This window comes from Ambystoma mexicanum, chromosome 12, assembly GCF_040938575.1.
Source record: "Ambystoma mexicanum isolate Mex_15411 chromosome 12, UKY_AmexF1_1, whole genome shotgun sequence".
NCBI lineage: Eukaryota > Metazoa > Chordata > Amphibia > Caudata > Ambystomatidae > Ambystoma > Ambystoma mexicanum.
Window position 1 is genome coordinate 1053256338 of NC_090936.1, and position 24912 is coordinate 1053281249.

Below are 24912 nucleotides of genomic sequence, written 5' to 3' on the forward strand. Positions count from 1 at the left end.
CTTGGTAAAGGTATCTACTGTGACCATGATAGTGGAGCAACCCCCTGATGGCGGTAAGTCCACTATAAAGTCTGCTGATATTATCTGCCATGGGCGAGTAGGTAATGACATCTTAACCAATTCTCCAAGAGGTGATTGTCGAGGTACCTTGGTCTGTAGACAGATAGGACACGATCTAACATATTCTTTGATGTCCTTCCGGATGGTAGGCCACCAAAAGAAACATAAAACCAATTCCAAGGTAGAAAGGAACCCACAGTGTCGAGCTGTGTTGGAAGTGTGACACATATCCAGAACTTCTTTCTGTAGGGGTCGAGTAGGGATGAATGCTCTATTTTTGCCGAACTAGAAACCATCCTCGCTAGTAAGTGTCAATTTATTGGAACGTGAGAGTTGATTTTTCATGGCGTGCTTGGATTGAGATTAAAGCCGTGTCAAAAAATCTGGTGCTGTATATAGTCCCATGGCCATCTTCGGAAAGATGGGTTCTGATTTGAAGAGCTCTTTAGGAAGGTGTTCCTTTCGAGATAGAGTATCTGCTTTTAGATTATCTCGTCCAGGAATAAATGAGAATTTTATCCTGTATGGTGAAAAGAAATGTGCCCAACGAACCTGATGGCTATTACAGGTCTGTGCATATTGTAAGATTCTGAGATTGTGATGGTCTGTTCGGACTTCTACTGGAAATTTAGCTCCTAGAAGTAAATGATGCCACTCCTCAAAGGCTTGTTTGAATGCGAGGAGTTCCTTTTCTAAAACAGTATAGTTGAGTTCTGCAGGTGAAAGTTTCTTGGACAAATAAGCTACCTGGCGCTCTTGGTTAGAATTGTCCAGTTGAAGTAAGACTGTCCCTATGGCATATTGTGAGGCATTGGTTTAAAAAATGAATCTACAAGTTTGGTCTGGGGTCAACAGAATGGGAGCTGTGGTGAATAACTCTTTGAGTCTGTTAATGCTTCGTCTGTGATCGGGGACCATGTAAACGGTATTCCCTTCTTTAGTAGATTTGTCAATAGCTGTGTAAGTCTAGAGAAATCGGGAATAAACCTCTGATAGAAGTTGGCGAATCCAACAAAACGTTGAATATCTTTGCCTGAGGTAGGAGTAGGCCAATTCTGGACTGCAGACACCTTTTCCGGGTCCATTGCTATTCCTCTGGCTGATAGCACATACCCCAAATAGGTAACTTGGGGTTGGTGGAAAGAACATTTTTCCAGTTTACAATACAAATGATTCTGTTGAAGCCGTCGCAATACCTCTTCCACATGCTTTAAGTGTTCTTCCATAGTAAAAGAGAAGATAAGAATATAGTCCAGATAGACAACCATATAATGAAGAAGCAGAACAGCAAAGATATAATCCATGTACCGCTGGAATATCGCCGGAGCGTTTGACAATCCGAATGGCATCACTCTACAATGGTAATGACCAAACAGCGTTCTAAATGCCGTTTTCCACTCGTTACCAGGTTTTATTCGGATCAGATGGTAAGCTCCTTTCAGGTCCAATTTGGTGTAAATGGTAGCCCCTTTTACTGCTTCCAGAATGTCCACTATTAATGGCATTGTCTGGGACTGTGATCTTGTTCAGGCCATGGAAATCAATGCATGGACGAAGTTCAGCTGTGTTTTTCTTCAAGATAAAAAACAAAGAAGCGGCTGCGGGTGAGGTGGATTCAGTGATAAGACCGTTCCTCAAATTGGTTTGAAGGTATTCACGAAGAACCTCCTTTTCATTGTCTGACAAGATGTGTATGCGCCCAAAAGGCAAAGGTTGATCCGGAATTAACTCAATTGCACAGTCATCCCTCAGTGTGGGGAGGCAATTGAGTGTATTCAGAGATGGAAAACACTTCTTGAAATTTATGATAGGTCTCAGGGAGGCCAGTAATCTGATTGAAGGATGTTATCCCCAGGTCATCTATCAGAGATGGAGCCGAGTCTACCATCACCTTCTGTTGATCTCTAACACAATGTGCTACGCAGTATTCAGATCCCAAGAAGAAGGATCCAGCCATCCAATTGATGTAAGGATTGTGTTTCTTGAGCCAAGGTAAGCCTAAAATGACCGGATGATGAGCTGCCCGGATTATATCAAAGGTTAGCATCTCCTGATGAGAAGAAATGGACATTAGTATTGGACTGGTTTGGTCTTTGATAGGACCGGAAACCAACAAACTCTCATCGACACTTTCCACTGGAATGGATTCCGATTTGGAAGATCGAGGAATACCATGTGATGCGGCCCAGTGGTCATCGATGAAATTACCGGCAGCTCCGCTATCACCTAGTGCTGGTATGTTCTGCAAAAACCGGTTCCCAATGGAAAAGGAAACTAAGAGTACCAATATGTTGGTGTTGGTATGACTAGTACAAAAAGATGTGTTACTTGTGAGGAACCCTGTTCAGGCATTGGTTTCTGTACCGTGGTTCAACTTACGGCCGGGTGCTGGCATTTCTCGAACGCCGAGGTGGTGCAATTGGGCATTCCTGGACGGAAATGTGTATCGGCACCACAATACATGCATAAGCCCAAGGTTCTCCTGCGATTCCGGTCATCAGGAGTTAAAGGACCCCGTGCGGTTGCACCCAATTACATCGGCTCGTCGGTGGTCTGTGAACGGGATGAAGGAGGAGCAAAAGATGTTCTTGGCGTTCTTCCTCTTCTTCTCTCTATTGACCTCTCTTTAATTCGGTAATCTATTTGCATCACCAATGCTATAAATTCCGTCAGTGTTGAGGGACATGGAAACCGGGATACCTCATCTTTGAGGTCTTCAGATAATCCCCTTCTGAATAACGTGACTTGAGCATAGTCGGACCAGGTGGTCTCGCTTGCCATCTGTTTAAATTTGGTAATGTATGTTAGTAGGTCTAGGCTAACCCGTCTGAGGTCAAGAAGGTGTTCTTGTGATGCCACTCGGATCTCCTGTCGGCCTAAAATGGTGCGGATACTATTACAAAAGGCTGTATGAGAATCTAAAATACGGTTATTGCTGGTGATTAATGGTGTGGCCCAAGCCAATGCTGGCTCTGTCATTTGCGACACCATTTATCCCACGCAATCTTGGTCCGTATGAAAATATGCTGCTTTGAACGTAAACTGCACTGCACAGGAATCTAAGAATTCCTTCACTTTGAGGATTACCATCAAACTGCCTGCCTGGTAGTGGACCATGAGGAACATCAGAGCAGTGTGGAATGTGAGGGGCTGCCACCTGCTGTGCAGTCTGTTGCTGAAGCTGTTTAAAGGAGGCATTCCCCTGTTTCAACTGTTGGACCTCGGCTGTACTGCAGCAATCAGCTGCTGAATTTGTTATTGTTGTTGCTCCATGATCGGTGGTCTGTATGCCTCCGCCCTGGAACATTTGGGACAAGAGAATAGAGACAGGCGTTGCTATCCGTCATGTTTAAGGAACTATTATAAACAGGGAGGACTCACAATACCACCTACCTGGGCTTGAGGAACAGGAAAGACTGGTGCCAGAAACTGGCCTGGTAGATGCAGGACCTCGAACCATCTCCAGATGTAATTAGAAATCCGCCTGAGACCCCCCAGGAAGGCCGGCACAAATGCTTGACCACGGGGAGGCTCCCAGGGAAACCCTTGTGGGGAATAAAACCCTGGGAAGAGCTGCTAGGGTGTGTTGTCTCCCTGAGATGACCAGGCGTGGAAGGTTGGTCTGGCTAGAATTCTGACAGGCTTAGAGGATCTGGTCCTGGGCTGGACTGTTAATATATAGAAAAGACAAATATGTCTAGTGACCTATCTAGGAAGAAACGGATCCTAAACTGGGATTCAGGGTTCTTACCACAAGTGAAGGCAAAGATGGCAGCTTGGTAGGTAGTAGCCTTTAGAATGTACCGGAGGTAGAAAAGTACTAGAAAATAGAAAAGCATAGAGTAAACGGGCTATGGAAGAACCGAGGTCCTATTCAAAGATGGAGGTTATTTTACCAGGAGCTTTTAGCCTACCTGATTAGCTCTAAACCTCTCTGATGCTGTTTTTGCAGATCCTGTTGTTTGCCTGAAGGATAATGATCGAGGGTTCTAACTGTGGAGACAGTAATTTGTTCAATGCGGGTTTCGATTCTGAACGGAGCCTCAATATAGAATGACAACAGATGTCTACCTAAAGGTACCCTGCGAGAGAGCGTGAGCCGTGCCTTTAGTGGGCGGGGCTTACGCTTATACCAATGCTGTCTGCGATCGGAAAAATCCTGCGTTGTAACAGTTTTTCCTCGCTAGATCCTAAGTGATAAAAAAAAGGGAAGAGGGTTTAAAGGTAGCAAAGAGACTGTTGTGGCTGAAGGAAAGTAAAGTCCTAGTAACGAACTCGCGTAGCGTCTGCAGGCTCCATTGAGAGTAGCAACGCGTCGTTCCTCTGATGTTGCTTGGCAATATGCAAGCGAAAAGGAAGTGACCGAAGAGACTTGCGGTGCATCATGGGAGCGACCAACTAGACAGTGGGCTGTATTACCGCTAGGTGCCAGAGAAACGGCCAAGTTGGAATCGGGCCGGAAAGGGCAATCCATATTGATAACCATCACACGCTCAGAGTTGGGCGGTAACTGTAAAATTGTCAGTGTTTGGCAAATGCCCCCAATTTTTACCATCTGCTCAATTCAGTGTTTGTTGAAATAGTGGCAGCTGTATTCCATGAGAATAAAGCCAGCAGCAGTCTGCTGAAAATCAGCCTTTTTTTTTTTACCACCTGTGTAAAAATTCCAAATTGTCCACAACGAAGCCCTTCAATACAGTGAACATTTTTTATAATGGGCCATGCTAATTGTGGTGCAAAGGTGGACGTCTCTGATGCCCCTCTCTCGCCACCCTACCCGTCTAACACATAAAAGGGGACAGAATTAAACAATATTCGTACAAAATAAATGTCGTTTTGGTATGCACCACTACTGTACATAATCCATTTAAAACTTTGTATTAAAGGTGCAAATGGATAATAATATTGTTTAAACAATACATGTTTGTTCCCACCGGCAGAGTAGTATTTTTGAAATACATCCAGAAGTATTCCAGAAATACTACTTCTGCCGGTGGTAGTCCCTGAATTGGGTAGATTTTCTGAAATACCACTAGAGGAGGTGCTAACTTCCTCCAGAGATTTGAATTTTAAAAAATTCACCCAATTCTGAGTGACCCACCCACAATCTCTCCCCCCCCCTGTCTTTGTGCATTGAATCTCTGTCCGATGTGAGTGTGCATGGAATCTGTGATCACGGAGTGTGTAGGGAATTAATGCTGCACCTTAGGCTGAAGGATATCTTTCCCCTCTGGCCGTATGCAGTAAAGCTCTGAGAAGCTTTAGTTTTGGTTTCACCCCTCCGTTAGCATTTTCAGGAATATTTCCCCACTTTGAAATATTGGGTGCAAGGAATATCTGCCTCTGTGAAACTTCAGGGAATCTCTAATTCTGTAAGAGTGAGGGGGTCCTCTGCCCAGAGTGAGTGCATGGGGGAGACCTCTGCCCGGTGTGAGTGTATGGGAGAGAGACCTCTGCCCAGTGTGAGTGTATGGGAGAGAGACCTCTGCCCAGTGTGAGTGTATGGGAGAGAGACCTCTGCCCAGTGTGAGTGTATGGGGGAGACCTCTGCCCGGTGTGAGTGTATGGGAGAGACCTTGGTCTGGTTTGAGTGTATGGGAGAGAGACCTCTGCCTGGTGTGAGTGTATGGGAGAGACCTCTGCCTGGTGTGAGTGTATGGGAGAGACCTCTGCCTGGTGTGAGTGTATGGGCGAGACCTTGGTCTGGTGTGAGTGTATGGGAGAGAGACCTCTGCCGGGTGCGAGTGTATGGGGGAGACCTCTGCCGGGTGTGAGTGTATGGGGGAGACCTCTGCCTGGTGTGAGTGTATGGGGGAGACCTCTGCCCGGTGACTGGAAAGCAGCAAATGTCCTAGAGCAAAGCCGACCAGGGGCCACGGCTAATGACTTCCTCACCTTGTCCGTTGTCTGTGTCAAACCCAAGACCTGCACTGTTGAAGCCAGACCCACTGATTGGGTGGGCCTTTCTGCTGTCCTTCTTGGTGGGCATTGAAGGCTGTATAGTTTATTACATTTTCAGGCCTTGCTCTACAGGGGCTCATCGTTCGCACCCCCAACCAGTGATAACCCGCAGCAGGTGTGATACATCAAGTGGGCCCTAGCAGGCGCCTTTCTGCCCGGTTTGTGTTTACACGAGGCAAAAACGTCTTTGGGGGGGGCATGCATTCCAGGGCCAACAGGTGTGAACGAAGACCTTCCTCAGGAGTAGTGTCTTAATGGGCAGCTGAGCCCAGTGTAAAGGAGTTTGTGCCCCGAGGTGGGTGGCCCTGCCTGCAGGGCAAAAGAATGGACTCTCCAGTGGACAGTAGAGCGGCAAGTCGGCGAAAATACATACACACAAACAGAAATATAGCATACCATAGCATAGCCATGTGGCAGAGGAAAATGGGAAGACCGTTTCCTCTGTATCATTTTAACTCGTCCATGAAATGTCTCCAAATTCGGGGGCAGGAGGCGAATGGCTCATCCACAAACGAACACACGTGTCACATTTGCTAAGATTTGATAAACGCTTTCATTTTGAATAAAGGGGTGTTGTAAAGTGTGTTCTTTGCATTGTGGGTCCCATAGGCCCCAAAAACGCACACTTTCAGGGCAAATACGTAAAACTTCGAAATCCTTTCAATTATTACATTTTCAAAGCGTGGCTATTTTGGGTGTGCGCAGCCGAAAATACAAACAGAAAAACACGGCACCAACACATACGCCCCACAACCAGTTTTACGTAACCAAGGCAACTCGCATATATATATATATATATATAGAAGCTGAAATGAATACTCACCAAATCGTTCAACATAGCATTATAGACAGCAAAAACATACACGCAGAAACGGCAGAATTATTATGGAGCAGTAAACACACATGGAAGAAACAAACGCGGGGCCCTTATGGACATCTGCTAATTTGGGCAGCCATGTGTAAAATTCGCGAAACAAATGGAAATGGAAGCACAATATATGGATCTACGTTATAAGTAAGGCTTCCAGTTTTCCGTTTTACTCAATTTTACACATAAATGCCGACGGAAATCAATCTGTTTTCTGTCTGTAATTATTTATAAAAATGGAAAAACTGATCTTTCTGTCTGGTTCTCTATGACGCCACTCATACATCACAGGCCAATCGCACTGCAGATTGGCAGCAAGCAGAGTGTAAACGTTGTATAAAATAGCATTTGAGGAAAAAATGGAGCTCGCATTTCTTTGCTATATGGCTGCATGTGTGCTTTCATAAATTCCTTTTTTATTAGAATAAATGCAGAAAAATACTGGTCACAAATTATCTTTTTATATGACAAAAAATAAATGTTGATAAATATAGAAAAAAAGGCCAAAGCATAAATGGGGATGAATACAGATGGAAGTATCAGACAAATAAATACCATAAAACCAGGAGCCTAAGTTTTATAATACAGAAACAAAGAAGCCAAAAAAAAGATTAAAAAAAAAAAAAAATCGAATTCCGAAAATGCTGTGTGTGTGTGTACTTTTTTTAATTTGGGGTCTGCCCGCTCAGCATCTCCCCTCCCACCCCCCACCCACATTCGCTCTACCATAATTTATTCCCTTACCCCCTCCATCTATTTGTTTGGGGGAAAAGGTGCAAAAAAAATCGTCTAACTTTTTTTTTCAACTGATTTTTTTCAGGCGATACCTAAAATATTAAGTGGAAAAGTCCCATGCTGGACATCTTACAAGAGAGTGAATCGAAGGAAGGGAAGCAGGATTTTCCAGAAAGAGGCGCCGCCACCGCTGGAGAAAAGCGTCTGGTGCTTCTTTCAGAAATTATGCAGAGGAATCTGGCCCACTGTTGTGGCATCTCACTTGCATCCACAGGTCTCGTGCACCTAGAACCCCCAAGAAAAGCCAGAGGGAAGCTGTTGTGTAGAGGAGTCTGACGCGCTACCTGGTTTTCAAAGCGGCCCTACGCTCAAAAGAGACCAGGGAAGTAAGTACCGAGAGGGGTACTGCGAGCCTGAAACACTTGTGGCAATCTGAGCCACAGAGAATCGAGTGAGTGGAGAGCAAGACACTGAGCTGATGGGAGGTAACCCGCCAAAGTACCGGGAACCCCAGAGGAGTGAAAAGGTTGACCCACAGGTGCATGATCCAAGTTTCTGAGATTTGAGCAAACCAACAATGACCTCAGTGGATTATGTGTATTGGAGGTAAAGTCCAAAGCATTCTGTGAAGATGGAAGAGTCTATATTGATGCTCTATTCTGGAAATTGAAGATGCACATTCTGAGCATGAGAAAATTATTGCCTGTTGGGAAGATTTTTCCTAGAGCCACGTGGTTGGGGTCGTTGGGTGCATATTCCTGCCTCCGGTACTGCCAATGATTGCCTCAAGGTCCCAGGCTCAACAAGTGGTAGTTGTGACAGAGCCGCGCATGCGAAAGTACTCCAAGCGATTCCACTGCAAGGAATATCGCAAGAGTCCATTGAAGATGAAGAACAGGCCCAGGGATGAAGAAATGAATGAAGGAAAGACTTGCGCTTCTGCTGAAAAAGCAGTTTGGGAGGATGTCGTTGCTCGTTTCCAGTGGTGTTAGGTGTATCTGTTATTCAGCGACCACCCACGACTCCAGCAATGTCAACAACACTCTTCCCAAGTGTCTTGGGGTCCCTCTTGCAATGAGGTTTCCCGATCCAGCGATTCCTAGGTCAGTGGGTGGATCAAAGGAGCAGAAAGGAGTGTTGGCTGCCATCTGTGGTAGTTGTCGATGCAGGGTTCCCATGCCCTCTTTGGGCATAGCATTCAACGTCTGATGGGGTCAGCTTGAAGAGACCACAAAGAGGAGTTAAAGTCACTGGAGAGGAGCCAGCCATTGAAGAAGGACCGAGGAGACCAGTTTGATGGTGAGGTTGCAGTAAGGAAGGCAGTTCAGGCTCCTGGGGCATCCCAGTTAGGGAAGATCGAACCCGGGTGCTTGCCTGAAGTCCTGCAATTAATGATATCTGGTCAGTTGAGCACAGAGTCTATGGAGTCCTGGCAGCGAAGGGGCACCCTCTTCTATGGCCAATGATGCAGGCATGGTCAGGGGCACCTCCTTTGAGGCCAGCGATGCAGGCATGGTCAGAGACACCTCCTTCTGAGGCCAGCGGTGCAGGCATGGTCAGGGACACCTCCTTCTGAGGCCAGCGGTGCAGGCATGGTCAGGGACACCTCCTCCTGAGGCCAGCGATGCAGGCATGGCCAGGGGCCCCCCTTCTGAGGGCAGCGATGCAGTCATGGTCAGGGGCACCCCCTTCCGAGGCCAGCGATGCAGGCATGGTCAGGGACACCTCCTTCCGAGGCCAGCGATGCAGGCATGGTCAGGGACACATGCTTCCGAGGCCAGCGATGCAGGCCTGGTCAGGGGCACCCCCTTCTGAGGCCAGCAATGCAGGCATGGTCGTGGACACCTCCTTCTGAGGCTAGCGTTGCAGGCATGGTCAGGACTTCTAGGCGACGAGGCCTTCGAGCAGGAGCTGTGGTTCAGTGGTCCCCACTGGATTATGGGAAAGGATCATGGCTGTGGGTCATCCTGGAAAGACCGCTTCGCAGTGATTCTTCGGAAAGGCCAAATGATGCTGGTGCAGAGCTTCGGCCCTTCCTCAACCAGCGGGCCTTCCAATGTGCAGCTTCAGATGGCCAGCTGTTGTGAAGGTGAGTGGGCTAGGGGGTCTCCTTTTATCCACCAAGTAGCATCCAAAAGAGGGGTGGTCGGCCAGTGGCCAGCGATTCCCTCCATGGACACAGGAGGGGCTCGCAAACAAAGGAGTGAATATACACAATCCCAGACGGGCTTCTGCACATGCCAGTCGAAACTAGTTTTAGGCTGAATGCTGCCCCCTGGTGCTGACAAACATGCATCCAGTGGCCAAAGAGGAACGCCTTCCCTTACATACAGAGGCACAGGTACTAGTCATGTGACCCCTCAGGTCTTCAAGGAAAACCAACACAGCTTCCATTTTGATGAATGGAGGTAATGGTCAAAAAGGATTTAGCCAGATTAAATAGATTCCACCTTGTGAAACCATCTTACACAGTCCAAATAAATACCACAAGCCTACCCACATTACTGAAAGGCAGAGGGTACTCTCTCTGGGAGACTAAGGGTTATCTTTGGGGTACCCCAGGCTGCCTACAGCGTCACCAGGACTATTAAGGCAGAGCGCATAAACCACAGATCCACACTGTCGGTCTTTGGATTAAGCCTCGGTGGACAGGGGTGGACTGGGAACCAAAAGAGGCCCAGGAAATGTTTTTCAAAGTGGCCCTATATGAGAAAGCCAAACCCCTTTTAACTATAAGAACATTTGGATATAAAATGGGTAACCACAAAAGAGGGCCATGATGTAGAGGCCCGCTGGGAAATCTCCTGTAGATTTCCCTGTAGGCCAGTCCACCCCTGTAGGTGGGAGAAAAGCAAAATCCAAAGCCCAGTAAAGACTGCAAAAATTTCAGGGACTACCAGATGGGTAGAACGCCCACGTTTTACCACAACACCGATCAGAATTGCAAATTAAAGCAAAAGTCTCAAAGTATTCTGTGAAACAGACATTGTAGACCGCAGTGCCTTGTGGGAATTTGAATAGAAAATCTTCAAGCATTACGTCCAATGAGAAAGGTTAGACTCCATTGCGAATCCTTACAAAAACATTCTTTTAAAAAATTGGCGAAACCAGAAATTCCCCGCAAAAAATAATAGTAATTGGTGAAAACATAAATTCCTTTAAAAAAATTGGTGAAAGCCTACATTCTTCACTTAACGTGTCTGAATAGTGGCCACACTCATGAACCAGTTTCTAAGGCCAAGACCCGGCATCTCAAGAAGTAAGTACTAGAAAACTTTGAAGTTCTCTGTTATTAACTCTGGCACAAGGGAAATATACGTCTGATGATGCTGGAAGCTAAAGCAACCCTGAAAACCCAAACCCAGAGGGTGGAGGGAGGATGCTGGGATTGAAATGACAAAGGAAGAAACTACCAGCAACTGGTAGTTTGCAAAGAGAGAGACTTTATGTAAAGACCTGTTGTTCATGAGAATTCACATGCTGGCGAGAGCTGGAAACGTCCTTCTACTTAAGCTCTCTTCCAGCTGTTTGAGTTCACAGCTGACCTCAGTGCGAGTTGAGGTTTCGTTTGTAGTCGTGTGGATTGACTGAATATATGTGGCTATGTAATCTCAATCAGATGTTGAGCGTGGGCTGCACCGACAGCTCACACTCGCCAACATTTGGAAACATATGTCCTGTGCGTTTGGAGTAAACATCTGTTAGGTTTCCAAATCCACATGGGGATCTTCCTCCATCCCTTCCAGGGGTGCTGGAGGAAGAAAATGTAAACTCGCCAGGGCAACAAACGTGCGAAAGAAAGTGGGGGTAGAGCGGGTGAGAGATGCAAGTGACGAGGCACCGAGCGATGATGGGGCTTAAGGAGGAGGCAGGGGAAAATGTAAGCTTGGGCAAGGAAGGATGTTGAAAAGCAGAGGCACCCCAGCAGTTCTTTTCCCAATAGGCTGAACAGCTGGTTGGGCTGGTGTACAGTCAGTCAGGCTGCAGGAACCTGTTACTGCCTCTCTACCAGCCTAAACATCTGCCCAAACACCTGCTGTTCAAGATTTCCAAATTGTACATGATGGTGTTTGGCGCGGGGTCATGGAGGTTTGAAAACAAGAGATTGCCCAAACTTTCACAGGTAAGTAACACATTCTAATGATGTATTCATCCTAAAATGCATCTGTGCTTTAGGGCAAACCAGTAATGTATTTTTTTTTCCATCTCTCTGCAGGTCTCCGCAATGCTCCCCGCTGCTGGGATGTTATTCAGCCCCTCCTGTGTGCTGTCTACATGCCAAAGTGCGAAAGCGGAAAGGTGGAGCTCCCCAGCCAAGGCTTGTGCCAGGCCACAAGGGGCCCGTGCGCCATCGTAGAGCGTGAACGAGGATGGCCAGACTTCCTGAAGTGCAGTAACCCCAGCTTTCCAGAAGGGTGCATGGTAAGCATGACGGCCGGCCAAGTGGATATTCGTTGACCCGTTATCAGGCTCACTTGAGATGATTCTGAGCAGGGCGTGCCTTTCAGGATTTCTAGCCCCAGGTAGCATGGCAGCATTATCCCAACACAAACAACGAGACAACACGCTGAGACTGTCTCTGATCACCTCACACTTGAGGCAACCACATGAAAAACATCTCTCCTTCAGAAAAAAATTATTCCTAGCACCAATTTAACTGAACTCCGCAGCACAGTCTAGACTTTCCTCAGGAGTTTGTGCATAAAAGCATCCACTCCCAGCCTGGTCTCTTTCTAAATGTAAATATTCAACCTAAGCAGAATCTCCCTTGAGAACAACAAAATGCAAGAATTCAAGAGTACTTTGCCACCCAACTGAAAACAAACTTCACATTCCACCACCCAAACGCATCCTCCCACTGAGCAAGCATCTATCGGCTACTCCACCTTCACCTTCAGTCCACTGTGTGGCATTGAAACCAAAGCCGCCATCATGATGCTTTGGCTCCCCCATTCTTCTGCTCTCTAGCCAAAGGATGGACCAACCTCTTGGACAAGGTCACAGCCATCATGGTCAACTGTACTCTATGTTGCTTTCTAAACCCTCTTATTAAAACTTCAAGAGCTCCACTGTAACCCTGTACTCGAGGAACCTGACCTGGGCCTTGCTCCTCTAACCACCACCTCAAAGGCCTACCTTGAATGTGTAAAGTTTAGGAAAGTTGATGTCCAACTACTAATGCTCATGAAACCCAGCCATCTCTTTAAGAACAATTGGTCCACTTTCTGATCCCAGGTCTGCTGTGAGGGGTCAGTAATGCGAGGCGGACAACTGCTTGTAGTTTCCTCCGGATTAGACATTTTATTGAAAACCTAACTAAACCTACTCTATCGGGGAATTCCCCACCTATTCTAGGTTCTACGGGATAATCTCCTGGCATACACAGGACTTACCCTCACACTAAACAACAAAACATTTAAAATCCATCATAAACAACATAAATATATGATAACCTACACAACCTGTGACTTGGATGATCGTCACCTGTCTTGGGTAGATTGCTTCCCCAGGATTGTCCAAAGTTAATCTCTGCAAGTGTTCATAAACCAAAAAGTATTGAATCCGTTATTGAAAGTTCCAAAAGAAACAAAAGTTCCCCCAAACAAAAATCCACTGGTAACAGTTCTTTTATCCTTCTGTTGAAAAGTTCCCCTTCCAATTTCAGAAACGAAAACTGCACCAATGGTAAGCCTGGATATCCTCCTTCCAGGATAGCATTGTTATAGTTCAAAGACAAAAGTACCACTTCTGCTTCAACAACTGTCTGTCTGATTATCACCTCTGCATCATCTTTTAGTGTGATTTGTCAGGATACTTCTTCTGAGGGTGTGGCTACAGCTTGACCACTCCCTTCTACTACTGTTATTGTGGAGGCAGCCCCCTTTGCTCCACAGTAGTCGTCTGCTTCAACCTCTGTAATGTAACACTTACTAACAGTCTCGTAAACGATCACAGTTCTGATAAGTCTGCTTCAATTTGGCTCCTTAGGCAATTTATAAGACCAGACTCTTTGACCTTCACAGACAGGCAAAGCACTCTTCTTCCCTAGGTTACAAGGGAAGGGCAGCCTCTTTGCCTCTTCTGCCTGTCTCACTGCCACTAGGATAATTTGTCTTGGCTCCCAGACTGTTTCTCTTTTTCTCTCTGCTGCAATAGCCTTACCCTTACAGATCGTTGATTTAATGTTCTTAAACGCACCCAGCTCCCTTCCCCAGCTTTAATCACACCTTGGTTCCAGTAGCTAACCCAGAGCTGTACTGCCACTCTACCATCTCTGGATAACCTTGTCAAACTTGTATCAGAGGACACTGGACCTTTAGCAACTTCAGCAAGTGGTCCGGTTTTAATATGGCTGGTTTCACTATATAAAGGGTTGGCCCACTGGCTTTGGTAGCGCTTGTTTGTCTCTCTCTGCTTCAACAACTTCTACAACTTCTAATGTACTTGGTTCAGTGTGTTGCAAGGGTTAGGCTTATCAAAAGAAACAGATTTGGGTATATGCGATTGGTCTTTGATGTAGATTTTTGCCATTAAGGAACTGTATGGACTTATTTCCTTTTCATTACTGCAGAGTGATACTTTGATTCTTTTTGGCAATCGTAATAGTGTACACGCGACCCTTTGCTCCCTTGTAACAATCTGCGGAAATTAGTTTAAACGTTCCGAGTGATTAACACCGCTTTCTTCTGTCTCGATTGGAAACCCGCAACCGTTTCGGTACGTTTATAAAGTTCAACAATGGAAACAAAAAGCTATTTCATTCATGGGAGCAATTCATCTTGCTTTAATTGCACGCGTGTTACATTGCCTTTGTTCAGGAAACTTTTTACAACAAACAACTTCAGGTGACTTCTACTTGCTTCTGCTATAAAGCGAGCAATAACAGAGCTGGAAACGGTTACTAGCAAGAGCTTTTCAATGATTGAGTACGGAGCTTCACTCACCGGCTCCAGAAACACTGCAGTTCCCGGCTGTTCCACTTACAACTTTTCTTCCTTCTGCTACTACTTCTAGCACTCTTGGGACCCACATGCCTCTGCAGCATGGGTGTCTCCACTCCTTATTCCCTCGGCTTGCTTCTGCACACAGGCCTTGGGCTGTAGCATGATTTCTGCTCTGCAATCACAGCTACTAGATGCACCTGGGAAGACCTTCAATGCCACGTCCCTCTGTGCAGCCACGGCCAGACCGGGTTTGGGAGCACAGGACCAACTCAGAACCTGCAGGCGAAATCTGCTCTTCTCTCGTCCTGGCGTCCCTTAAGTGGTCACACTTCCTCGTAAATTGCCAGCTTCGTGCTCTTCTCCTTCTGCTAATATTGCTAGGCAAAGGCTAGTAGGCCTAAATGCCTGTCCTTTTCTTCTACATGACTCCTGGGCACTATTCTTCATCCCAGTCTTTGGGGCATTCTGGGAGGTGTAGTTCATTTTAGTGAACTTTGGTTTTTCTGCTTCTTCTACACTTTTAAAGGGTAGTTTGAATCACTTTAATATTTTTAGAACAGGAACTGTAAGGTTTAGTCCTATTAGAGACAGACAGTATGCAGAAGCCCACATTTCCATCAATCCTTTCAGTATCTTTGTTCTTGAGGGAGATGTTTATTTTTAGGGATACAAAAGGCTGGTTCTTTTGAAATAACATGTTGCTGGGTTACTACCTTGGAGTTAACCATTTCCTTCTTATTAGGAAGCTGAGATAAATTAAGTGGCAATAAGCCAGAACCACCTCTGACATGGTAGTAAGAGGATCCTCCTTAGAGGAGAAATGCTGTGTCTCATCCCACGGAATTGCCTCACTATCCTGGGCCGGATCTCCACCCAGGTGATCCTCCCACAGCAGAGCACACCACCCCCAGGATTTGGACCAGGAAGCATCTGCCCTCTCCTGGCCACCTGGGAGGAGACTTTACGCAGGGTTTTAGTGGGGGATCTGCAGGATTCCCACACCACCCAGAGATCTCTTTCCAGGACAGCACACTTCCCATGGAGCATGAGGTTTGTCGCTCTGCACTGATTCTTCCCCTCCCCATGCTGTTTGCAGTCTCAGACATTGTGGCCCATGACCCCCTCATCAACCACTAGCAAAGATGCAGCTTGAACTGCTGAATTGCCAATGAAATAATTCATGCTTCCTTAGCGAACAACAGTTTACATTTATTTAATTGTTTTTTCATAATGCGCCTAATACCAATACCGTACCCGAGTTTGGTTTCTAAGCGTGGATCCGGGATTCGAACCTCTGTTGCTCTGCGTGATCTTGCTACCAAGACCAGCACATTGTCCCTGTGCTATCCTAGTTTGTGACACCTGATCCCTTCCTCTTGGAGGTTACTTTCAGCCCTTAACCTAGGGCTCTTTGTCCCAAGTATTCCACACTCATTTGTCCCATAACGAAAACCAGATCAATAGCAATCCTCCCTGTTTTTACACAAACTTAATTCAAATTTAAGCCATACAGCTTGTCACTGAAAATGTAAGTAACTGTGCTATAGGATTGTATGTGCAGAATCTGCAACAGTTAAAACACAGAAGTGTTTTCCTAGGCCGATACAACATCTACAAACCGTTTTCACAGGACTTTTCGGCAATTGCATCCCCTGAGCAGCAACATCCAAATCCCTAAGGTTGGCTTAGACCACAAGCTCAGCATGAACTCCCAAATCAACATGATTACAGAAAAAAGTTGGCCCTTTTAGCTAGTGCAAGCGAGAACATCCCTAAATCAACAAAAACACTACACAAAGGAATCCTTGTGACCGCCAAACTGCATTACGCTATGACTGTACTTTAGCCATACCTAACGAACATCAGCTAGAACTGCTGTCCAAAATGCAACATGAGCACTGCTTGCTAGTGTGGAATCAAACTCCTGGTTCCTGTGAAGTCTCCACCCGCTCCAAGTGACGGCAAAGTTCCTCTCCAGGGTACTGTGGTGAACATTCAAATGCCTGAACTAAGCCACCCGGCGTTCTGCTGCAACAAAATAACCCTGTACCATCCAAGCAGAATCCACTTGCAACCTCCGCACATTAGCCCCACCGAAAATCAGATCCACAAAACAGGGGGCAAATGCCCCGACCATGTAACACTTGACCGAGCCTATACTGAATACCTTGTCACTAATCACAAGGTCCTACTTTATAACCAAGTCAAGTCGAATACACGTTGTGCACCTACGCAAGTCCTTGTTCATTATTTACGCAGAAGGCTTATACCGAAAACATTTATATTGAATGAACATGTATCAAGTATTTTATAACGGAAACCTTTATAGTGAATGCACTTTTTGCTTGGTTGTTGGGAGGGGGTCCCCCCCAAACCCCACCCCTAAAAACCCACCCGACCATTTCCCAAAAATATTTAACCCTTTGCCACACCTCTAAATGCATTCACTATAAAGGTTTTCAATATAAAAGATTCAATAAATGTTTCTTTCACAATATAATTTTCGATATGAACACTGTATACCTTACTCTACAGAACTGATTGCCTGATTGGTGCCAGTCAGAGCTGCATGAAATGTTGCCTGTTCACTGCTACGCGTGAAGCTTTTGTTGCACCATAGTCTGCTGTAGACAGGCCTACTCCTTACCACTGTTTAATATTTTCCCTAGACTGGGAACAGGAATGATGTGGTTATCTTGCATTTGTATAGCGCCTCCTGCCTAAGGTTATAGTGTTGGATCGCTTATGTAGCAAAAGGCATATATGAGCAGTATACGCTTTCCTTCAGTTGCCGTTCAAAGAGAATGGCCCTATCTTTGCAGTCACTTCCCAGAAGAAGGGATTGGTCCAGTCTTTCCATTGGCCTGCCCTACGATGGAAAGCATCACTTGTTACTAGAATCTAAGAGCTACAATCTTTCACAACACTCCCTCAATCGATGTCCTATTGGAATGGTCTAAGTTTTCCCATCACCTATTAATTTGAAAATAAATGTTTAAAATGTCATTTCTGGTGATCTCATATAGTGTCATGCTGTAATCCTCCTGCTTCTAAGCGCTACAATAAATAGATGTTACGGTTATTGCCCAATTTAATGGTACTCAATTTAACAACTTCCAACGGCTGAGCACTGACTGTCAATTCTGTGTCCAACCTGGTTGCACACCGATATCCGAGTTTGTGCTTAATCACTGAACATTCACCAAACCATTTTTATTAAAGGAATAGTCCAAGCTTTTCCATTGAATTACATTAACTGAAGAGGTTATCCTATGCACAGTCACCACCCTTAACTTCATCCTTATACCAGGTGCACTGCATTACTAAATGTTCAATATAAACATATGTTACAAATTTACAACATTGTTAAAACAAAATTAAGTGTTCCTTACTTCATTTTGAAAATCTGTAAAGTATAAGGCATGTTGCCATCCTGGCTAAGTACGCCTTGCCCGCTCCTAGAGTGGTCAGGTGCCTCGTTGGCATTGCAGGGGAGATCTTTGCCTCTGGTTAGTTACAGCATGGTCCTGGCAAGGCCATTTGTCCCCTTTCTGTATTGGTTAAGAATGGTTCATGTCATGAATTCCGTTCATTGACCTTAATGGAGGTCCAATGCCAGAGAAGTCTGATCTTGCTTGATACCAACCCCTATTTCTCTAATCAACATCCATTGGGCACCTGGAGAGTGTTCAAGCCTGGGCCATCGTGTTTCCGTAAGGTGTCTTACTGTCTTGTAGACAGCAAATCATCATTTTATTTACCAAGGCTGTGAGATTGTAGACAACAATTGTAAAGGAGAACTCATTGTGTTTGTTGCACTTCTCTCACCAAGATACATCTTTCACATTGACCTCTCAGTGGAAATTACCCCCTCATTGATTTTCTATTGGGAAAGTGTGGAGTAGAAATAGACAAGACTGTAACCCATCACTCATTTCCTAAGTGAATAGGGTGCCCAGACCTCCCGGTTTTCCTGGGAATGTCCCGGAATTGGCGGACCTGTCCCCCTTTCTCAAGTTTATTTTTCAATTGGAAAATGCACTGGTCCCAGTTTTTGGTAGCAGGTCTTCATAGATGGCAGCAGCCCTATGGATAAGGAGTGTATCGGTCACTTTTGACTCTCTAAAAATAGGGAAATACACCCAAAAAATAAAAACAAGGAGTACAAATACTCTAACAAAGAATAGACCTAGCGCCCCTGCTTTCACGCCCACAGCTCCGTGGATATGTTTGGGCCAGTAGCGCACGTAGTACCGCAGGAAGAAATTGCTATTACTGCCTGATCGGAAGAAGTAACCCTGTATCTTTTAATGTGTGTGAATAACTAGGTAAAAAGAAATGATTATTACAGAAATATTTCCCTTTCCCAGTTAAAACACATTTTCACTCGCTTATAAAATACTCCCATTGTTAATTGTAATGATATTTTGACTCCCTAAAAATTATTTTACTCCCAACACTAACAAGTAGGGAGTAAAATACTCCCACTTGAAAATCGTATCTGGAACCCTGACTGGCAGGCTGGACTGCTCAATCTCACACAGAAGAAATGCTGCATTTTACGAATGAAGATGGTGGTAGTTTGTGATAAATTAATTATGTGTTTATTCCACCACTAACACTTAAACCTCCGTCTCCTCCAACCGCTACTGAAGTGTAGTGCCTTGACGGCCACTTTCAAGAGTTAGTCCTACCTGTGTTAGTTGTCCTGTCCCGGTTTATTGCTTTTTAAATCCGGCCACCCTTTAAGCGAAGCATTAAGGCACCCTAGCAGTACTAAACAGTGTAATTAATGCTAAAGCAGCGAGAGAATGAGTTTTGGTTTCTGGGCTGGGGTCGGGGTCCTAGAATGAACGGAAACCGAACAAAGGAAAGAAAGTGAGCAACCGAGTTGTTATAGTGGGGTGTTGAGCGTTTTTCCCCTACTTAATCGCCCCACAGTCTGTGGGCTGTTCGCTCACCGTTGCCTTCTTCCTGCAGAATGAAGTCCAGAACATCAAGTTCAACAGCTCTGGCCAGTGCGAGCCGCCCCTCGTGCGGACAGACAACCCCAAGAGCTGGTACGAGGACGTGGAGGGCTGCGGGATCCAGTGCCAGAACCCCTTGTTCACGGAGCGGGAGCACCGGGAGATGCATGGCTATATCGCCGCCTTCAGCTCCGTCACCGTCTTCTGCACCTTCTTCACTCTGGTGAGCCCCCCCGGCAGCAAGGGTGGGGCACCTGGAAGCGACCCACCCGACTGCACTTGGCTACCTGCTCTTTTATGGGAATTGCCCTACTTTTTATTTATATATTTTCTAAATAACTTTTGCATGTTTTCTTCCAAAATTGGTTAATTACTTGATTCTCCATAATGCAATACGGGTAACTTACACTGGATTGTCGCCCCCCCCCCCTCCCCCCTACCACTCCCAGTGTGTTCCTGACAGCGAGTCTTGGTTCATTTGTAAGCACTCCGTGTTGACTTTTTGTTTATTTACATTTTTTTGAAAGTACCATTTTTGGATATGTTTTAGAGTTTTGGTGTTGCTTCAACACTCGGTGTCAACGCAACGGTTTTCTACCAGCTGCGTGTTTCCAGTTAATTGTGTTAATTTGCTGTCTAGTGCCATTGGTGCTCCTCTCTGCCATTGCAGTAATGGCATCCCATGTAGTGATGACGCGGCACTAAGGTAATTACCCAGTGAGCTGTGCAGCTTCTATTCTATGAGTTATGTAGTTGGGTCTTTTACATAACTATACTCTCCTGCTCTGTGTGTTTGGGTTTTTTGTTGATTTTTTTTTGGCAGGCGCTCCTATAACAGTAAATGGAAAGATATGCCTTTCAGACTGCCCCCCACCCTATTCCCATCCTCCGTGGAGGTGGGCAGATCAAGGGCTTTCCTTCTCAGTGTTCGTCATTTCCTTCCCATCTGGGGCCTTTGTGTCCAGGTCTTTCAGGTGTGATAGTGAAGTCTTCCCAGGGGAATGATCCAGTGCATTTAATGCATCAGTGCAGCAAGGCTCTGATATTGAGAAATGCTCTGCTAGATATGGACTTTCTCTGTTCATGTCAATCGTCTCACTCCCTCCCTCTTCTCACTCACTCTTCTCTCTCCCCCTCCACAGGCCACATTTGTCTCCGACTGGAAAAACTCCAACCGCTACCCAGCAGTCATCCTCTTCTACGTCAACGCCTGCTTCTTCGTGGGCAGCATTGGCTGGCTGGCACAGTTCATGGATGGGGCACGATTGGAGATAGTCTGCAAGGCAGACGGGACCATGAGGCTGGGAGAGCCGACGTGAGTGCGGAACCGTCCAGCACTATGCTGTGCTTCTTGGGAGAACAGGGGAGGTAGTGAGGGGGCAAGTCTGAGGGAACTGTTTTTCAAGGATAGCCCTGGAAGGAAAGGAGGACCGATCTTTTTTGCGTTTTGCATATGTGAGATATTAGGGTAAAATAACCCTATTACTATAGTGAACAAGTACTGAAACGAGATTGTCTGCTATTGATTGTGAGTCAGTAGGGTGGCTTACTCAGTGTGATGAGTTTTTACTGTGTGTAGGATATGAAGTCTTTGTGGCGTCGTCCATTACTTCCTATATAAAGCCCCAAGTCCCCACACCCCACTCTCTCCACCCATTGGTTGTAGTCCCTGGGTTGATCATGCTCCGACTCTGAGTGTTTATCTCGTTCTCATATTTGCTTTTTCTCCCAGTGCTTTAATTTTCATTAAGTACTGGCCTGGCCTTTTCCTTCATGCTATTACCCAAATTGACCTTTTACAATTGACCTTTTGTCCCAATTGACCTAATTATAGTGGTCCTAAATGACCTTCTGCAAAATTAACCTTTATATTATTTTAGTTATTTTATATATGTATTGGGGTGGTTTTGGATTATAAATAATGTAAGGGGATTGGGTGGGGGTTACCAGGTTTTTTTTTGGATTGGGTGGGAGGTTGCCCCGCACATCTGTCCTAATTGACCTTTTAAATTTGGTAAATTCTGCCAAGGTCAATTGTGAAAAGGTCAATTAGTATACAACCGCCTGCATAGCTGCTCTGTCTGAAAAGTGGTATGGTGTTGCCTTGACCTTTGCTCCTGGGTGGAGCCCCCATTGGATCATTCAGGGTGAGGCTATTGGATCTTTGGGGCTTGTTTTCATAACGCCAATCGCAGGGTGCAAAAGCCAGCTCCACCGGGCCAAAGGAGATTCTGGCCTGCATTGGTCACGTGATCACTGCTTTGCCCATCCTCCTGTATTCGCAGTGACTTGTAAGAGCTTCAGCTTTTCCCTGCCCAAGTGGGCCGTTAAAAAGCCAGCTATAGCCAGCTGCAGTTGAGTCCAGGCTGCTTTGGTCACGTGATCACTGCTCCTCATCAAGCAACCTATTAGATCCGACTTGCCCACCTGGGCATCCTCATCACCAGCATCTTCAGCCACTGATGAACAAATATAAAGATTTCAGCAGTTTGTGCCAGGCCAAAGGGCCAGAAATGCTGCCCTATGAACCAGCTTGTTGGCAACAACCATCCAACCTTGTGAACCTCATCCGAGTTTACCCCTCCACTGATGTGCACTGATGCTTTTAAGTGCTCACTCGGCCGTCTAGCACATAGTGGACAATCTCATCACTCCTAAGCCAGACGCCATCTTCATCCCCAAAACCTGGGTCTCCTCTTATGTCTTCGACATCCTAGTCCCACCCGGATACAGCATTCAGCATGTTGGCTGGTCAAGGAAGATTGTGGAAGGCATGGTGGTCGTCCATAAGACTGAATTGCTCTGCACTGTGCACATCCAAGCTGCATTAAAATCTGAGTTCACAAAAAATGCACAAGCTGTGAAAAGTAAACTCAAAGAAAGCTACTGATTGTGATTACCTTAGTATCCAACAAAAGGATATCCTAACTTGAAAATACCCGGATTGTCCAAGAGAAACACAAAGCAATGAAGAATCACATCAAACACAACTTGTTGAAAAAATATATTACAATTTTATTATTACACAACAGTGAATACATATAACCAATACACAAACTCCTATGTTTTTGGCAAATATATAATAGAAGTATTTACAACAGATGCAGGAAGACAAGAAAAATCAGCTTCTTTAGTAAATGTCCTAATTTGCCGTAAGGATGCAACATATGCATGAAATGCTGTGCTTAGAACAAATGCTTAAATATGCCTGAAACAAGTGCATAAGGACAGCCAAGTACAACTTCTTGGTAGTGCAAGTCTGCCAATTGTGCAGAAATAATATAAATGCAATAATACAGGTCTGCCTACGTAAACATTTCACTTTGTTCTGGTGCAGAAGTCAGGGTCTCAAACAATAATGATGTGGTAAGAAACAAACAAAAGAATGAGTTTCAACAAGATGAGACCACTGTTTTGTTTCGGCGGGCCACCTGTAGGGCCTCTTTAGAGAACCGCCTTCCTCGGGGCTGAGTAACTGATGGTAATCCCTACGGGGAAGCAGACAAAGCAATCCATCACATAATGAATATGTACATAAAATAATAAATAAAACACGGAAATAACACTGACTTGCTGTATGTTTCTCAAACACATGACCTGGGTTTATCAAGTATTGAGGCCCTAACTACTCAGGCCAAACAATTGTTAATTTAATCAGACTACTAATTGGAATCTACCTAAGAGGGGAACCTTACCCAAAATGAATGTGGGTGGAATTCATCAAAGGCAGAAATTCTAGACGCAAAGCTCAACTTCAGGGTGGAGCGTGATGCAGCAAGGACTGAAGAGAGTCATCACTAAAAGTCAAATGATGTAAGAAATAGCTCAAATAAATGTTTGAAGATTGCAGAATCTATCATAGGAAGCATTAGAGGCAGAAAAATGTGAAAGAAAAAGATATACCTGAATATGAAGGTATATTGGATTCTCACGTCATGGCATCTATCATGACTAAATCAAGGCCAGTGTCAAAATTCCAACTTCGGAACGCAGGGAGAAGAACTGCCACAAGTTGTTGGCAAAAGGATGTCCAATTAAGGGACGCTAATCCAGTAATGAATACCTGATCTACGCAAAAAAGGAAAAGAAACAAAGAGAGGAAACAGAACAGAGAGAAACCATGTTTAATACCAAGTTGAAACACCTTAGATAATTGGGCTCATCAAAGCCATAGCAAATTAAAGAGCATCTGCATTAAAAAGCTCATCAAAATCATGCATGATATTCAAGAATACATAGAGTGCATGAGTTTGTAAAAGGATGCATAAGTTTGAAAAGGAAGAAAGTTAGTTACTAAGCCCGTTAGTGTGCTGAAAATGAAATGGTTTCGTAAGGAGAGAGCACGAAAGCTTACCGTCAGCTCGGACAGACGAAGTAATGTAGCCGGAACCGATGCCGTCAGTAGAAGTGCCTGCGTGCGTCTGGCAGAGAGGGCTAGGCTGCGAGCATACCTTATGTTGGAGCTAACAGCGTGATGACGCCTCGAAGGAGAGGTAACGCATAGCGTATGGGAAGCCTCGCTGTGACGTGGTAGTGTCAGACTGACACACCTCCGTCACGATTGGCTTGCAGAGCGCAGCCAATCCCGAGTGGTTTTTGTGCAACACATCCTGCAGGACAGACAATGCCCTGGAAAACGGGACCTAACGGTCGCGCAGCGGGTGTCCGCATGAAGCCTCAAAGTGTGCGAAGCACCTAAAGCGGCCGGGCACAACAAGGAACATGATGCGAAAAAATGCGCGTCAAAAGGTGCGATCTGCCTAATGTATTGACATGCTTTACTGAAATGTAAATGGGCACCTGCCGGTGGAACGAACTGCTAGTCCTGAAATAAATGAGGAAAGGCTGCGAACAATGTTCAAACTGGAGTTGTTAAAAAAATTCCGTGTTGAAACCGGAAAGAATACAAATAATATTTGGACACATTAGCCCGCACTTATCAGGTTAAGGTGTCGGATACTAAGATGTCAACGAAGTATGTAGCACAGTTATAAAGGTGGGATAAATTCCTCATTTAGGCCATACATATGAGTACCTAATCGAAAAATCCACCTTGCCTCCCTGTCCAACAGACTTTTATTTATGTTAGTGGAATTTTTGACTGTTTCCAATACCCACCACAATACATTATTGGGTGAGTGATTGGCAGTCATGTAGTGATTGACCAGGGGTGCTGTGACCCTTTTGCATCGTACTCGTGATCGATGTTCCGCAATCCTGATATGCACTGGTCTGCTAGTTTGACCAACATACCTTAATCCACACAGACATTCAATGCAGTAAACCACGTTTTTGGTTTTGCAATTGGTCAGGTTAGGCAAAGTCCATATCCGGTCATTTATTTTGAAATCTTTCATTTTTCTTGTAAAGGGACAGA

The 24912-nt window shown here is 45.3% G+C and overlaps 1 protein-coding gene across 1 annotated transcript in view; it reads left to right on the forward strand.

The window, feature by feature from the left end:
- SMO (smoothened, frizzled class receptor) overlaps positions 1-24912 on the forward strand; it is a 216799-nt gene that overhangs the window by 58614 nt on the left and 133273 nt on the right. The window contains exons 2-4 of the mRNA XM_069629579.1: positions 11841-12046; positions 19549-19758; positions 20678-20850. Coding sequence (XP_069485680.1) covers positions 11841-12046; positions 19549-19758; positions 20678-20850 — 589 coding nt within the window. The remainder of the gene's footprint in view (positions 1-11840; positions 12047-19548; positions 19759-20677; positions 20851-24912) is intronic.